The 17,700-nt window shown below is 46.0% G+C and overlaps 1 protein-coding gene across 1 annotated transcript; it reads left to right on the forward strand.

The window, feature by feature from the left end:
* The first annotated feature begins 59 nt into the window (after positions 1-59).
* Positions 60-9,177, forward strand: ZCCHC9 (zinc finger CCHC-type containing 9). The gene is made up of 5 exons (XM_075592397.1): positions 60-578; positions 1,865-2,015; positions 3,021-3,113; positions 6,105-6,173; positions 8,524-9,177. The coding sequence occupies exons 1-5, from the start codon at positions 252-254 to the stop codon at positions 8,637-8,639; spliced, it is 756 nt and encodes a 251-aa protein (XP_075448512.1). The 5' UTR covers positions 60-251; the 3' UTR covers positions 8,640-9,177.
* The last annotated feature ends 8,523 nt before the right edge of the window (positions 9,178-17,700 follow it).

Below are 17,700 nucleotides of genomic sequence, written 5' to 3' on the forward strand. Positions count from 1 at the left end.
GTTTGATTCGGGAACGTGAAGCTCGTGTGGTCCTCGGAAAAGTGGCACCGGAAAAGTAAAATTACAGACGTAACAACACTGGAAGAGACATAGAGTTGCATTGTATTTAAATTTACAACGTGCTGTTTGATGACAGTGTAGCCTCTCAATCCGACTTTTACCAGTAACAAAGATGGCCGCCGATGCGTCGGTATCCCACATCCGGGTGACCCGCACACTCTGCGTGTTCACACACTGGGAGAAGAGTCGCCATGACCCGGTGGGCCCGTAACGGTCACGCTAACAACGCCGCCAGCAACAGGAAGGCATGTGCAGCCACCCCATGGGACGAGCTGAAGCAGCAGCAGCAGGAGGGGAGAGGTGGCTCCTCCAAAGCCTGGGGAGCCCCGGGGGTGAGGAGGCGGGGGAGGGATCCCGGGGGCAAGAAGAAGGGGAAGAAGAAGGCTTATGTGAGCGAGGATGTGAACGGTTTTATGGCGGCACAGGAGCAGCAACGGGACATGAGCTCCCCTAGGTGGAAGGAACAGCGCACAGAGGACAGGAGGCTGAAGAGACAGAGCACAAAGAGGGACAAGATGGTGAGGGACACACTCTCTCCCACAATCTCACATTCGCCCCCTCCTGCCAGCTCACATTCGCCCCCTCTCGCCAGCTCACATTCGCCCCCTCTCGCCAGCTCACATTCGCCCCCTCTCGCCAGCTCACATTCGCCCCCTCTCGCCAGCTCACATTCGCCCCCTCTCGCCAGCTCACATTCGCCCCCTCTCGCCAGCTCACACTCGCCCCTCCCCCCTCAAGCTTGCACTCGCCCCAGCCCCCTCACGCTCGCAACCCCCCCCTCACGCTCGCAACCCCTCACGCTCGCAACCCCCCCTCTCACGCTCGCCCCCCCCACTCTCACGCTCGCCCCCCCCACTCTCACGCTCGCCCCCCCACTCTCACGCTCGCCCCCCCACTCTCACGCTCGCCCCCCCCCACTCTCACGCTCGCCCCCCCCCACTCTCACGCTTGCCCCCCCCACTCTCACGCTCGCCCCCCCCCCCACTCTCACGCTCGCCCCCCCCCCACTCTCACGCTCGCCCCCCCCCCCCACTCTCACGCTCGCCCCCCCCCACTCTCACGCTCGCCCCCCCCCACTCTCACGCTCGCCCCCCCCCACTCTCACGCTCGCCCCCCCCCCACTCTCACGCTCGCCCCCCCCACTCTCACGCTCGCCCCCCCCACTCTCACGCTCGCCCCCCCCACTCTCACGCTCGCCCCCCCCACTCTCACGCTCGCCCCCCCACTCACACTCCCCCCTTCCCCACTCACGCTCGCCCCTTCCCCACTCTCACGCTCGCCCCTTCCCCACTCTCACGCTCGCCCCCCCACTCTCACGCTCGCCCCCCCACTCTCACGCTCGCCCCCCCCACGCTCACGCTCGCTCTCGCCCCCCCCCCCCACTCTCATGCTCGCTCGCCCCCCCACTCTCACGCTCGCCCCCCCACACTCACGCTCGCCCCCCCCCCACTCTCATGCTCGCTCGCCCCCTTCCCCCCCGCAAGCCCACGCTCTCACGCTCGCCCCTTTCCCCACTCACGCTCGCCCCCCCCCACTCTCGCTCGCGCCCCCCACGCTCACGCTCCCCACGCTCACGCTCGCCCCCCCCCCACTCTCATGCTCGCTCGTCCCCTTCCCCCCCCGCAAGCCCACGCTCTCACGCTCGCCCCTTTCCCCACTCACGCTCGCCCCCTTCCCCCCCCTGCAAGTTCACGCTCGCCCCCTCCGCAAGCTCACACTCATGTGCCCCCCCCCCCCCAGTTCATAGAATTCCATCTAATATGTTGCTTTAATATGAATATTCCCCTCCCTTTATCCTCTCTAGCTCTGTTTTCACTGTCGGAAGCCAGGACATGGCATGGCTGACTGTGCCCAGGTGCTCAGGTGTCAGGAGATGGGGACAGGAATCTGCTATCGCTGCGGCTCTACCGAGCACGAAATCACCAAGTGCCGAGCTAAAGTGGACCCAGCTCTTGGTACATGTGAGAACGAATGCCTAGAAATAAAATCTGATTTTTGAATTATATCATAATCAATTCTGTGCTTTAGAGGCCTGCATAGTATAGTAATGTGTTACCGGCTGCTCCAGCTCAGAGGAGTCAGAGCCATATGGCCAAGAAAACCATAACTTACTATTCTGCTAAAAGTATCAATGGACTAAATCAGGGGAGAGCAATCTTGTTTCCCTGCACCCCCCTGCCGGCTGTTACCCTCTCCGTGTGCCGCCCACCCACCTTACCTTACCTCGGCTCCGGCGTTCTGGGTGTCATGATAGCACGTTGCCATGGCATCATTTAACGCCCCGTCTCCAGAAGCCGTCTGAGCCAAGGTAAGTGCCGTTTACAGAGGCCTTCGCCGCTTCTCCGGCATTTAATTGAAGTGCGCAGGGCCTCTATAAACTCTGTGCCCCCCGCAGACAATCTATGGGTTGGCGCCCCACAGTTTGCGCACCCCTTGACCAAATGACTGGCAAACCCATGAACTTGTAGAGGTAACGAATAAGGTTGCGGCCATGGTGAGAGCAACGGCGTGTGTGACGCAAGCAAAAGGCCATACCTCAATGAGGACGACCATAGAGCGCGCGAGAGCGACGTTTTGTTATTTGATCTTGTCGCGCGACGGCCGGTCACGTGAGCGATTCACCCAATGAGGGCGAACCACCTCTGTGACGTCACGGGCACGTCACCCCCTAGGCCGCAAATCACCTAATTTGCCTATGGAAAGAATATCAGTTTGTTGGCACAAAAACCTGCAGACCCTGAGGAGAGGTTTGAGTGCCACTGACCTAGATGCAAATAGGAACAAAAAAAAACTCTTGTACAGTACATGAAACTGCTTACGTTGACAATGTGCTATGTCGCTCCCTTTGTGTTCGATGGCACTTCCAAAAGCGCTAACTTCATACATTTTTCAGAGTAATTTGAATAGCTTTCTCATCTGGTAGAATGAAATGCTAACCCTTTATCTGTTGACTGTTCCAGGAGAATATCCCTATGCAAAATGCTTCATCTGCGGAGAGACAGGACATTTATCTCGATCATGTCCGGACAACCCTAAAGGCCTGTATGCTCAAGGTAGGTTTGCTCAATGTTTTGCCATGGCGGAAATGAAAATGATTTGATATTATTGGTGACTTGTCACTTCTCGGCCCTAACAATATCTTTCTGTGAGATGACAGCAGAAAAGACCACAACTTGAAAAGTTTAGCACATCGTGCTAGTACTGGGGTGGCCAACTCCAGTCTTAAAGGGCCACCAAGAGGTCAGGTTTTAAGGATATACCTGCCTCCGCACAGGTGGCTGAGTCTTTGACTGAGCCACCTGTGCTAAAACCTGACCTGTTGGTGGCGCTTGAGGACTGGAGTTTGTTATCCCCGTGCTAGAATAATGAAAGCAGAATGTAGTCCAGACTCCAAAATATATGTTGTCTATTGGGGTACAATCCTTTACCTAAAACACAGAGCAATGGAGTTCTTCACAAACCTGCCATTTAACAGCAAGGCTTCTTCTCTATTAAAGTCATGAAGTTGTTGTTTCTGGTGCTAAGCCGCAGTATATCCAACATTGGGCTATAAATACATTTGTTTTGTGGTGTGTGTCCGGCGGCTGTTTGGCACACACAAAGAGCGCGCCTATCATTGAGGTCAGTCACTCTTTGATAAAGCACCTAGAGCGTGAAGAGCGTAAGAGGACTATCTTTTTTGCGACCGTGATGTTGCTTGTGATTCCTTCCTGCAAATAAACACTCCCCTGTTTTATCAGCACATCCGCCTGGATCCCCTGTTTTTCTGCGTTTGGAGCTGTGCTCTCCTCTCTCCTGTCATTCAGGTTTTCTATCTTTTTATCCAACCTTGGTTATGATCTAATTAGTACAGAACTAGTCTTTTTTTAATGATGCAGAAAAATATCATAAGACCGGGAATTTAGATGCTTTAAAAGCCATAAACTTCTTTTCTTAAAATTAAGAAAGTTGTTCTTTTCTGATGTGGGGAAAATAATAACTTTCAATTGACAAAAATGAATGTGTTGGGTGCCCCTCTGGTGGAGAAAGGGTTAACCAATACATTTAACCACCACAGAAAATAGGCATTAAAGGCTAGATTAAAAAAAAGTATATTTTAATATTTAATGGGTAGAAGAGGAGACTTCTCTTTCCAAAGCTTTTATTTAAAAAAAAAAAAGTGACAGTGTAGCGTTATTTTTGTTATTTAAACACGTTGCATTATTAAGCACTAACAAGATGCGCTGCATGTGACATTTGTCGTCACAGTGAGTCTGTATCCTCTCTGGAGAATGGGAGCACAACCATAGACACCAAAAGAAAAACATGTATAGTTAAGTAATCAAACAGAAGGGGATTCAAGTGTAGAAGTACTTATGCACTCACATCACATGTACATGTTGAATTCAGGCACTTCAAAATATATCTTAACCCAAAGATTCATCTTGGGGACATCTTGTTAATGTAGCTGACATTGGAATGTGCAGAAAAAAAGAACAGACCGTAAAATAGAATATATAGTGTACTATATTAAAGCTTTGCGAAGGAAAAAAACAATACCAATGGCACTTATGTGAAATGTAAATTAGCTTATTCATAAAATGGAGAGGGAGTCTGCATAACCCTTCCGGTGCAGCACAATTACGGATGTAAGACACCCAGGTATACAGGAGGTGATATAAGGATGGGCTGGCAGAGTCCCCGTGGTGTCGCGGAGGGTTCCTTGTTACTGTAAAAGTGATCCGTAATACCCTCTCCATCTTCTGAATCTCTGATCCTGAATGTGTGACAGTTAACTGGGTTTACTCTCTTTACTACTGAGTTACTCCATCAGCCCCTATTCTACTGTAGTTAGCAAAGACTTCACATGGTTTTCCCCTCTCATATGTGTGCGTTTGACACAACAGCGCCACTCTGTGGTAGCTCCTGACTGAACTATTTGAGTGACATTTGAAGTGAACAGTACTGAAGCTATATAGCAGAGTGCTGAAAAATAAACAGATGGGATTTTGGCAGTCATATTTCTGTTTAATTGTAATTCGACTCATTACAAAAAAGTTCCTGGATTTGAAGAGGAATGGAAATGTTGTTCTCGTACAGACCTGGGTTAAAGGTATTGGACTATTTTATTGTGTGGTATGATTGTGCGTTACTATATCTGTATTCCTCTGCAGTGGCGGTGCAGTATAAAATCGCATTTCGACTTCCAACCATCAAAGATTCTAAATGATTTCCAGAATTCCGCGTGGCATCCTTTTTTTTATCAATTGTAATATTTTATTAATGCATTTTTAACTTTTTTTTTTTTTATTGATTAACTAGGCTCTTATAAAACTTTGTAGGACAATCCCCTAGACTCCACCCCAAGCAGCAGTCATACGGGAAAACACTGCCCCCACAAAATGTCACAATTTTCATGGCGTATAAACATGCCCCAAGAATAAGAGGAGCCACTCCCCCATTCTAATCCAGGTGAAAATAACGCTCTCCAAACTACCTAGGATCTGACAAACCGCCCCCAAAATGAGTGTCAACCCCCCCAGTTGGTAGGATATATAGAGGTTTATAATCCACCAGCGAAAGAGTAGGGAATTCTGAGATTTCAGGGGGGACCCCTGACCCAGTATCTAATGGCTTATTTTCCCCCTTAAAGTTTCAAAGGAGACTCCCCTCCATTATCTTTCAATATTTTGGGAGCTCATACTAAAGACCCCCCTCCTGTTACGTTATGCCGCTCCGCAGCGTGACCTCTAGGCCAGTAACTGTTACATCATGCAGCACTCACTATTTTTTTCATTGCCTTACCAGGCCCTCTGTTATTGAATGGTTTACCGGATTCCCATACATTCCACGACCATGGCAGAAAATACAAGTCCTCTGCGCTATTGCACTTAAGACAGATTCTGCCATTTTCCACAGTTTCTCTATTTGTATCACGGGACATACTTGAAAATGATATGTATGTCCCGATGCATCTTTCCTGGTCAAATATTTTGCAACTGTGATTCATAATATAAACTCACCATGGGGACCGTGAGATAACTGTGGCTGTCTGTTTCCAATAGGTGGCAGTTGCAGGATTTGTGGGTCGGTTGAACATTTTCAGAGAGACTGCCCAGAACATCAGGCCTCAGGTGAGACGGTGTGGTGGAATGTCTGTTATTTACATGGATTTACATAAATAGTACCGTGTCAACTTTTTGCACGTACAGGCATACCCCGGTTTAAGGACACTCACTTTAAGTACACTCACGAGTAATATCGCTCAATAGGCAAACGGCAGCTCACGCATGCGCCGATCAGCACGTCCTGAACAGCAATACCAGCTCCCTACATGTACCGAAGCTGTGCGCAAGCGGGGAGACTATAGAGCCTGTTACAAATGTGTTATTTACATCAGTTATGCACGTATATGACGATTGCAGTACAGTACATGCATGATAAGTGGGAAAAAGGTAGTGCTTCACTTTAAGTACATTTTCGCTTTACATACATGCTCCGGTCCCATTGCGTACGTTAATGCGGGGTATGCCTGTATATATTTTCTTGTATTTACATATATTTCTTGTAAAAGAGCATTATACATAAATAATAGCAACAGACATCTCCTTTTATTACCTGCAGTGCTGTGCAGAGCAATTTGTTTCAGATCTTTGAGCAAGAAAGCAAACCGTCACTCTTCTGCTTACATAACTTAGATTTAATTGTTTGTTAGCGATCTATTATTTCTAATAGCTTATTCAAAAGATAAATAAAAATCTCATCGTTATATAACGAGAAACCAATGTAGTGTGTTAACGATGGAAATGTGCAAGGTGACTTATTAAAAAACTATCTGTGACCTCATTGAAAATGAATCCTTCATCTTAATGTAACTTACCAGTGCGTATTTTACATAGTACATTGCTTTTTATTCGTATCTGTTGTATATTCATTTATAAACATATGTGAGCCATATGCGAAAGCGTATCTCTTCTATCACAACATTTGTAATTTTTCCCTTGACAGTGAAATCTGGCTCCACAGAATCATTTCTTGTATATTTATGCAACAGAAGTTAAAGCTTCATTAGCGTCAGTTCAGATAGTGTTGCTGTGTTTGTTCTAAAGTTGTGATAAAAACATAGCTTCTGAGAATTTATATGGGGGGAAAAAAAGGAATAGCGTGGCGCTATCAATTATACACCAAGAGAAAAAACTTGTGCAAAAAATGATTTAAAAATTTAAAAGGAACAATATGTGATTTCATATACAAAAACAAAACCCCACAAAAATGTCCCATGAAAGATATTATAGAAGACAACTTTCGTGCAAGAGAAAAAGAAACAAGAGTCCAGTTATTTTGAGAACAGATGAAGTCTGGTTAATCCTGCAGCCAAAGACCCAAGGGATCCCAACCTCTTATTTAACAAATATAAGAGAAGAATGGCTCCAAGCCCATGGATCGTAGATGCAAGGGTATAAAAGAGAAATTGTATGCACCTAATTTGTGTAAAAAAAATAATAATAAAATAAAAAAAAGGTGACACACAAATCTTGCATTTGGAGTATCCAAGCTTTTTACATATGTTTCAGAGTAATCCTCTTTTTTTCCGAAGAAAGAACAAATGGCTTATATATAATATGTTTTAATTGGAGCAAATAAATAGAGTAACAGATGACCAGTAACTTCCCTGGCTGAGTACCTCCCAGAAACCGCAGACTTGCTGGACATTCTACCACCAAGTGGAGGTCAAGCCTGATTGGCTGGCATTTGATTGACTTTTACCAAGACCCTTTCCTTTTCTATGTGGGACTGTGCTCAGTCATTTTTAATCAGAGCTAGTTACTTGTCAGCTGTTGCTCTAGACATTTCTTTTTATGTGTTTGCTCTAATTAAACTTATTATATGTAAGCCATTTATTCTTTCCTCTGAAAAAGATGATGATTCTGAAATATATTTAAAAAGCTTAGATACCCCAAATGCAAGAATTGTCACCTTTTTGTGGCAAATGACTTGTACACTATTTCTCTATATTCTATTGGGACTGTTATAATTATATTTGTTCTCGCTTATTCCCTGGAAACTACAATCCATGTACTTAAAGCCATTCTTCTCTTATATGTGAAAATTGTATGATTATCAGTAACAGAGAAAGTACTCTCCCTTCTGGAATACTAAAATAACCCGCTCAAATTTAGGTTTTGGTGTCAGTGAGAGTTGGGCATTATTCTATATATTCCGAAGTGGATGTTTCAGTTGATAACGCCCCAAACTGTAGCTTTGGACTATATCAAATTACCCCCTTTGATAAACTGTGAAACGCAAGCTGATGCTGTTCAAAGCATTTAATGTTTTGCCTCTTCCGCACAAAAGGTTTGTGGCACGATACAGTCTTACTTTTTCTTGAGTCTCTTTTATTACTAGCTTGTTTTGATTTTGTGTTCATTTTGCCTTCATCAGTCATCTGTGCATAATTCTTTTCTTTTTGTTTTTGCCATACAGCTCAAATGACAGTTGGTAGATGGTCAAGTGGAATGAGCGCAGACTATGAAGAAATTCCAATAATTCCAAAAGTGCAGAAAATTGCAACAAAAGCACCCAAAATTGTTACATTCTAACAGTACATTTCAGTTCGCACTTCAGAATCCTCATTTTTGCAATTTTTGTCAGCACAACATTGTATGTTGGAATACTTAAAAGCAAAGTGTTATTATATTTATACTTGTCACATATTTGTAATACAGTCTCATAGCCACTAGCACAACCCAAAAAGAGATGTCTTGTCCTGTCCGTGCTAGAGAACAGGACTTCCATTGTAGTTCTTTGTGTAGGGAGTTGCAAGGAATAGATTATGAAATTATTTACAGACCTAGCAAAGACTATAGGCAATAATTGGGTACATCTTCCATCTGTTCCTTAACGAAACACATACAAATGCCACTAAGATGAGGAAAATAATGAACACTCGAAATGCCATTGCAGAACACAATATTCTGCCAATATATTAAATCCCTTGGACCTTTCACTAAATGTAAGATTTTTACCAGCAAGTACAAAGAATTGGGATAGATTTGATTGAATCAAATGTGGGCCACATAATCATTTAGCTGAGGATTTTGTCATGGATTGAACGTTTAATAAATATTTTTTTGTGTATATTTGTGATTGTATCTATCAACTATAAATCTATGAATGCAGTTGATGGCAGGGTAGCATTTTCCAACGTGAGCTCAGATCTTGCTGGAATGGACTGTAATACTGCACATTACTCATTGTGCCAGCAATAAATTGTGCAGTTAATATATAGTTACAATATTTGCTCAGTATATTATAATGATTGATCTTCTCCGTAGCTTTCTGTTATGATGAACTTTGCTTGTGTGCCATGTAACATGCGCCCTTACAGGCGTGCCAAACTGAGGAAACTTGGTCAGTAGCACAAAATTATCGGCACAATAAAAATCTTGACAGGATCAGATTGTCCTGAAATGTCCTGGAGCAGATAAGTATCTGAGCACCTCACCCTTTTCCCAGCAATCCTTATTTTTCTGCCTTGGAGTTACTGACATCTTGATTATTGGGGGTGCCCAATGCTACATCCAATTGTCAAAACATATGGTAATAAGTATAACGTTTAAATACTGCAATAATAATTACTTGGTTATTTAGTTAAACCCTTTGGCCAAAGCGTCATGAGCCTGCATACCAACGTCAAGGTATAACCAAATTAATGCAGGTCCTACACTTCACTGTGAACCCTTCCCTGTACCTCTGTATGAGGGGAAAGAACCATAGTAGATCCTGTTCTTGCAGCAAAGTGATATTTAGTGTGATACTGAAGAGCCTTTTAAATCTTTTATTCAAAATGTATAATTAGCTTCCCTAGAAAAATATAATTCACCCTTAAAGTGACTGCCCTACTTATTTGTATCTGGTATCCAGGAACACTGGATTCAAGTAGATCAGCTACTTTATGTTAATCTGTTTGCATAATGATAACAATTCATGTAGAGCGGAGGACTGTCAAACATTCTTATCGCATTATACATTAGAGGATTTTTACAATCTTTATATAAAGGATTCTGTTTACCATGGAAATGTTAAGTTTAAAAAAAAAAATCAGTTCAATTTTCTTTTTATGCAATATGTGAATCGATTGCAGTTAACCTATTCAACATACCCCTGTGCTCAGTTCACTTTCATCATAGGCAGGTCTTCCACTTTGAAAAGGACAAGGAAGATATTTCCTCACCTATTAATAAAATAATCAGAGAAAAGTTCAACTACAATTCACCACTCAGGGCATGAGTAACAATCTTCTAAATAGATTTGCTCTAATATTACAGAATATCATTTTAGATTAATAAAAAATAAATCTAAAATCGGATTAATCCCTGGATCAACATCCTTCCCATGTTTACTTATTTGGTATATCCCTTTATACCTTTCCTTTCTAAAAAGATGCCCAACCTCTTTTTGAACAAATGTATTGTATCTGCCACCACAGTCTCCATGGGTAACGAATTCCACATTTTAACTGCCCTTACTGTAAAGAACAAGAAAAAGTCCAGAGCAACATCCAATGTGACAAAAATACACAGTGAAATACCTATATATCTCTTGAAAAATGGTCATTTAGTTAACCCTTTGGCCAAAGTGTATAAGCCTGCGAGCCACTTTCAAGGCATGATCAGTTCGCAGGTCCTAAAACCAACTGATTAAAATACTTATTTACCTCTACAATTAGAGGATGGATGGTCCTGGCATTGAACCTGTCACAACCAGCTGCATGAAAAAAAAACCTGCCTACTTGGAAAGTGGGGAGGGGCGAGCTTTAAACCTCTATGTGGGAGGAGCTTTGTCTAGCTGGACCCAGCTGTTTTGGACCATTGATCTGCTTCTCATCTCATCTCTTGTCTTTTCTCAGGTAAAACATCTCAAATTGTCTGTGTGTCCTGCAATCCTCATACCCTGCTGTCTATTTAGCTAATTTTACTTCAATTTAGGTAAAACATCTCAAATTGTCTGTGTAGAAATCATCCCCCTATTGCCTTAATGTAATTCATCTTTCACACTTGTGCAAGACAACACCCACCTTTGAAAAACAATTTGGTTTAACTACGCTCACATGTGCTAATTAAGTTTGTTGTACCAACCAGGTGACTTTCTAAATGTATATAAGTAAACTTACAACAGCCATTGCTGCTAGCAGCCTTTGCTCTTAAGCAGAAATGCTTTTAAGTAGAAATCTTTAAAGTAGTGGAAGTTTAAAAAAGGAAGTTCAAAAAGAAGTGGAAAAAGTGGACACACTCTACTGCTTCTGATTCCTGCATTTGAACTACGCTGGAAAGGAGGTTATCATCCCACTCTGCACATCTCAACACATTACTATTGCTGTGATGCCACCTTTACTTTTTATATTTACTGTAACCTCACTTATTTTCAAATTATGCACTTCCTTCCACCAGCCTCATGTCTCTAACTCTATTCATATTTCGCCATCTCTCCTTACTTCACCACTTCTCAGTTCACATGAACTCCTCTCTTACCTGCGCCCTCTGTCACCACACAGTTATGCCGCCTGCACTAAAACACACCCCTAGAAATCATCCTCACACATTCTCTTTCTGTCCATGCTTCTCCTCCTTGCTTCTGGGGATATCTCTCCCAATCCTGGTCCCTGCCTTATTTCTACTTGCTCTCGTCCTCGCCTTCCACATGCAACTTCTACTCCTTCTGGTGTCAACCCCTCTAACCTCATACCCATCCCCTGCCACCCTCCCTCCTCTCTCCCTTTCTCCTGTGCACTTTGGAATGCTCGCTCCCTCTCTAACAAGTTCCTCTCTGTGCATGACTTCTTTCTCTCTCACTCCCTGCTTCTCTTTGCTATAACTGAGACCTGGCTCACTCAGTCTGACTCTGCTCTGGAAGCTGCCCTCTCCTACGGTGGCCTTTCCTTCTCCCACACTCCACGCCCTGGTGGCAGGGGTGGAGGCATGGGGCTCCTGCTCTCCTCTCTGCCGTTACAGAACAGTTTCTATTCCCCCCTCTCTTGCTTTTCCCTCCTTCGAGGCTCACACAGTCCAGATCTTCTCTCCTCTCCCGGTTCATGTGGCGGTCATCTATCGCCCACCTTCCTCTACTCATCCCCCTTCTGCCTTTCTCTCTCACTTTGAATCCTGGCTCTCTTTCTTTCTCTCCTCAGACTCCCCTGTTCTTCTCCTTGGGGACTTCAATTGCCACATTGATGACCCCTCTCTCCCTTGGGCTTCCCGCTTTCTTTCTCTAACCTCTTCTTTTGGCCTTCAACAGTGGACTGCAGCCAGCACCCACAAGGATGGCCACTACTTAGACCTGGTTTTCACTAAAAACTTCTCTCTCTCCGACTTCTCCATTTCCCCTTTTCCTCTCTCTGACCATCACCTCATCTCATTTTCTCTCTCTCGCTTCTCTCCATCTCCATCTCGCCCTCGTTTTTGCAGAAACCTGCACTCTATTAAACTACCAGCTCTTGATTCCACTTTACGCTCCTCCCTCTCCTCTCTCAGTTCCGCTTCAGACCCTGACAACCTGGTCAGGAACTACAACTCTGCCTTATCTTCCTCTCTTGATCTTCATGCCCCACTTTCTCTCTGCCGTCCTCGCCCTTCTAACCCCAGACCCTGGCTAAACTCCCACACACGCATGCTGCGTTCCTCCACTCGTTCCTCTGAACGCCTCTGGAGGAAATCTCATACGCTCGCAGACTTCATTCACTACAAATTTATGCTATCCTGTTTCAACTCTGCCCTCTTTCAGGCTAAACAAACCTACTTTTCATCACTAATCAACACACACAAGTCTAACCCACGCCATCTCTTTTCTGTCTTTGACTCCCTACTCAGACCACCCTCAGCTGCCTCCTCTTCTTCATCCATCTCACCTCAGGACTTTGCTGACTTTTTTAAGAAAAAGGTGGAGTCCATACGGCAGAACATCCCATCTGTTGCCTCCTCCCATCCCACAATGCTTCCCAACTCTCCTCCTGTCTTTCTTGACTCTTTTTCTGCTATCTCGGAGGAGGATGTATCACTGCTGATCTCCTCTTCGCCCTCTACCACTTGCCCACTTGACCCCATTCCCTCCCATCTCCTAAAACCTCTTGCTCCTTCTATAATCCCTATGCTCACACAGATCTTTAACTCTTCCCTCTACTCTGGTACCTTTCCTTCATCCTTCAAGCATGCAACCGTTATACCATTACTCAAAAACAGCAAGCTTGACCCTACCTGTCCTTCTAACTATCGACCTGTCTCCCTCCTGCCTTTTGCCTCCAAACTCCTTGAACGTCTTGTATTCTCTCGATTGCTACACTTTCTCAACACCTATTCTGTACTAGACCCTCTACAATCTGGCTTCCGCACTGCTCACTCTACTGAAACAGCCCTCACTAAAATAACTGACGACCTCCACGCTGCCAAAGACAGAGGTCATTACACTCTGCTCATATTACTCGACCTCTCTGCAGCATTCGACACCGTGGACCACCCTCTTCTCCTTCACATTCTCCATACTCTTGGTATTCGGAACAAAGCTTTATCCTGGATCTCCTCTTACCTCTCCCATCGTACCTTCAGTGTCTCTTTTGCTAACACCTCCTCCTCCTCTATTGATCTCTCTGTGGGGGTACCCCAGGGCTCTGTCCTGGGACCCCTTCTCTTTTCTCTCTACACACTCTCTAGGTGACCTAATCACATCTTTTGGGTTTAAATATCACCTCTATGCTGACGACACACAAATTTACCTTTCAACCCCTGACCTTACACCTGCTATACAGACCAAAGTTTCTGAATGCCTCTCTGGAATATCATCCTGGATGGCCATCCGCCGACTGAAACTTAACATGGCAAAAACAGAGCTCCTTATACTACCTCCCAAACCTGGCCCTACTACATCCTTCCACATTGCTATTGGAAATACGATCATTCACCCAGTAGCCCAAGCACGCTGCCTAGGGGTCACACTTGATTCCTCTCTCTCATTCTCCTCTCATATTCAAAACGTTTCTAAAACTTGTCGCTTTTTCCTCCGCAATATCACAAAGATACGCCCTTTCCTCTGTTACTCAACTGCTAAAACTCTGACTCAGGCCCTCATTCTCTCACGTCTCGATTACTGCAACCTCCTGCTGTCCGGCCTTCCTACCTCTCACCTGTCTCCCCTACAATCTATCCTAAACACTGCTGCCAGAATCACTCTACTCTTTCCTAAATCTGTCTCAGCGTCTCCCCTGCTGAAATCCCTCTCCTGGCTTCCGATTAAATCGCGTATCTCACACTCAATTCTACTGCTCACTTTTAAAGCTTTACATTCTTCTGCCCCTCATTACATCTCAGCCCTAATTTCTCGCTATGCACCATCACGACTCTTGCGTTCTTCTCAAGGATGTCTTCTTTCTACCCCCTTTGTATCTAAAGCTCTCTCCCGCCTTAAACCTTTCTCACTTTCTGCCCCACACCTCTGGAATGCTCTTCCCCTCAATACCCGACTAGCCCCCTCGCTATCCACCTTTAAGACCCACCTTAAGACACATCTGCTTAAAGAAGCATATGAGTAGCACTGGATAATCATGGACACATGACACAAAGCTTGGCCTCCTGCAGACGCACTTACTAGTATTCTCTCCTACTGTCTCTGTACGTTCTCCCTACCTACCAATTAGATTGTAAGCTCCTCGGAGCAGGGACTCCTTCCTTAATGTTACTTTTACAGTATGTCTGAAGCACTTATTCCCATGATGTGTTATTTATATTTGTTATTTATATGACATGTATTACTACTGTGAAGCGCTATGTACATTTTATGGCGCTATACAAATAAAGACATACATACATACATACATAGTGGCTCCTCCCACCCAGGGTTTAAAGCTCGCCCTTCCCCACTTTCCAAGTAAGCAGGTTTTCTTTTCATGCAGCTTGTTGTGACAGGTTCAATGCCAGGACCATCCTTCCTCTAATTATAGAAGTAAATAAGGATTTTAATCAGTTAGTGTTAGGACCTGCGAACTGGTCATGCCTTTATGTGGCTCGCAGGCTTATACGCTTTGGCCAAAGGGTTAACTAAATGACCCTTTTTCAAGCGATACATAGGTATTTCACTGTGTATTTTTGTCACATTGGATGTTGCTTTTGACTTCTTTGTTTCTTGTTTTATACAATTAGCCACGCCCAGTAGCACTCCTTGTGTCACTTATATACATATATATATTTTGGGGGGTTTCTGAGAGCTTGCTGGGTATCTATGTGTTTGCTTTCTCTAAAGAAGCCTTTCCTTTGTTGCTGGTGAAATCTGCTTTCCTCAAACCTTAAGGGATGACCCTGTGTCATTTGTACTGTCCTTGGCGTGAATAGTTGAGGTTGTTTACACACTTGCACGTCATAACTAAGGGTCATAGCACTTGGAACAAGGTAAAAGCTGGGTCTTGTGGATCTTAATAAATCTCAAAGTATTTGTTAATATTGAAGTCCATCTTTAGATATTAGTCACACTAAATTATAAAGATCAGATCATTACCTAAATACAAGCATATATACTATGACGTTTCCCCCGCCCCCACATGCCTGTCGCTCTCCCCCCCCCCCAGCCTGTCGCTCTCTTCTTCCTCCCCCCCCCCCCCGCCTGTCGCTCTCTTCCCCCTCCCCCCAGGCTGTCGCTCTCTTTCCCCCCCAGCCTGTCCCCCAGCCTGTATCTCCCCCCCATCCTGCCTCTCTATCCCCCCAGCCTGTCTCCCCCAGCTTGTATCTCCCCCCCATCCTGCCTCTCTATCCCCCCAGCCTGTCTCATTCCTCCCCTTTAGGCCTGATTAGCCCGGGCCTAGGGCGGAAAAATGTCCGCCCGCATATACAGATGCAGCTCTCTCAGGCCTATTGGGCCTGATGGGAAGTCGCTTACATGTGGCAGCCGCCTCCGTGCTGCCGCTCTCCCGATTCGCAGCGTCAAATGAAACCGGGGACATCACCAACGTGACGTCAAACTGTGCCTTGTTGCCATGGCAATGTGATGTCGCGCCATCAAATGACGTGTTACCATGGCGAAGCTGTGCGACGTCATGTTTGTGCGGTCTACAGCGTCATGTGATGCTGCAATTCAAAAGGAGGAGCCTTGCTTCCGCCACCACGCGTAAGTGCCATGGGGCGGCAAATGTTGAAATCCGCCGCTGCCACTCGTGTCTCTTTTGCCTCTTTTTATTTCTCTCATGTATTTTATTTTCTCTGTTTTTCTCTTTCTTTCTTTTTTCTTCATGTCTGTTTGTATCCCCGATTTAACCCTTCCCTCTCACCTTTCTTAGCCCGTCTCTCAGGCTGCAGCTTCTGCCCCGAGCTGCTCTCCTTGAGGCCTCGCCCAACTATGGAGTCTCTGCAGAGGAAGGGATTTCCCCTGTGTACTCAGGGCCGCAGACAAGGGGGAGAGCCGGGACAAGTGTCCCAGGCCCAGTGGCTGTGGGGGGCTCGACTTCTTTGCCCGGCTGTGTTGCTGAGGGCCCCGGCTCCCCCCCCCCTGCAGACCTCCCTCATTGTCCCATGCCGGGCCTCTCTGACATTGGAACACACCAGCATGAGAGGCCTGGTGCACGCCGGTGTCAGAAGCTTGGCATGGGACAGTCAGGGATGCCCACGGCTGGAGAGAGCCGGGGTCTGGCGGCACCGAAATTACCAGCAGCCAGACAAAGAAGTTGCCTTACGGCTTTGTCTGGCCGCGGGCCTCCCTCACCGTCCCGCACTGGGCCTATCTCTGAGGCATACACAGCTGGGGAGAACCAGGGTACCAGAGGCCTGAGACCACCCCTATGATTGGTTAAGTCTGTAGGTCTTTTTGTGTATGAATTTGTAGGGTGGGGGGGGGGAGTTGTATGTATTTGGGTTTGTTTTTTATATGTATTTGGGGGGGGGTTTCTATGTATTTTGAGTTGTATGTATTTGGGGGGTGGTTTTATTTCTATGTGATGGGGGGTTGTATGTATTGGGGGGGGGGATAATAATTGTGACTGGAATTTTGTGTGTGGCCAGGGGGGAGGGCATTAGTGTGAAGAGGGGGGATTGAGGAAGCAAGATTGAGTGAGTGGGATAATGGAGGGAGAGTGAGAGGAGAGAGGGGGTGAGTGAGGGAGAAAGGAGGGAAGAGAAATACATCGGTAGAGGGGGGAATAAAGAAGGGGGCTCGCAAGGTATGAAATGGGTGGGAACACACGCAAGACCGTCGATACAGGGCTGCAGGCGGTTGTAACTCTCGCCCTGGCCTCCAGGAAATCTGTCAGTGACCCTGTCTGTACTTCCTGCATCTCGGGGCTCGCTGCAGGGAATTAATGTGAGGGCTGGGCCCCTAACCCAGTCAGGCCCAGGACAGCAGTCCTGTCTGGGTCTTCCCTGTCGCCAGCCATGTTAGGGATTAACCCTGAGGAAGCTCCAAGCGACTGACCAGACGAACAAACTCACCAGCCCGCCTCATACGGTGACAGTAAGGCTAAGGCCCCACTCCCTCCGTCAGTGCGCCAGCACTGCAGACAGGCGGGGCGCTGACAGACAGAGACCGCGATATGCGGTCTGTAAGGAGCGGGAGCCGGGGCTGGAGTGGGAGGGAGGGGGGCGTGGTTTAAGCGGGGGCGTGGTTTAAGTGGAGGGGGCGTGGTTTAAGCGGAGG

Source organism: Ascaphus truei, chromosome 1 (genome assembly GCF_040206685.1).
Source record: "Ascaphus truei isolate aAscTru1 chromosome 1, aAscTru1.hap1, whole genome shotgun sequence".
In the NCBI taxonomy this organism is placed as follows: domain Eukaryota; kingdom Metazoa; phylum Chordata; class Amphibia; order Anura; family Ascaphidae; genus Ascaphus; species Ascaphus truei.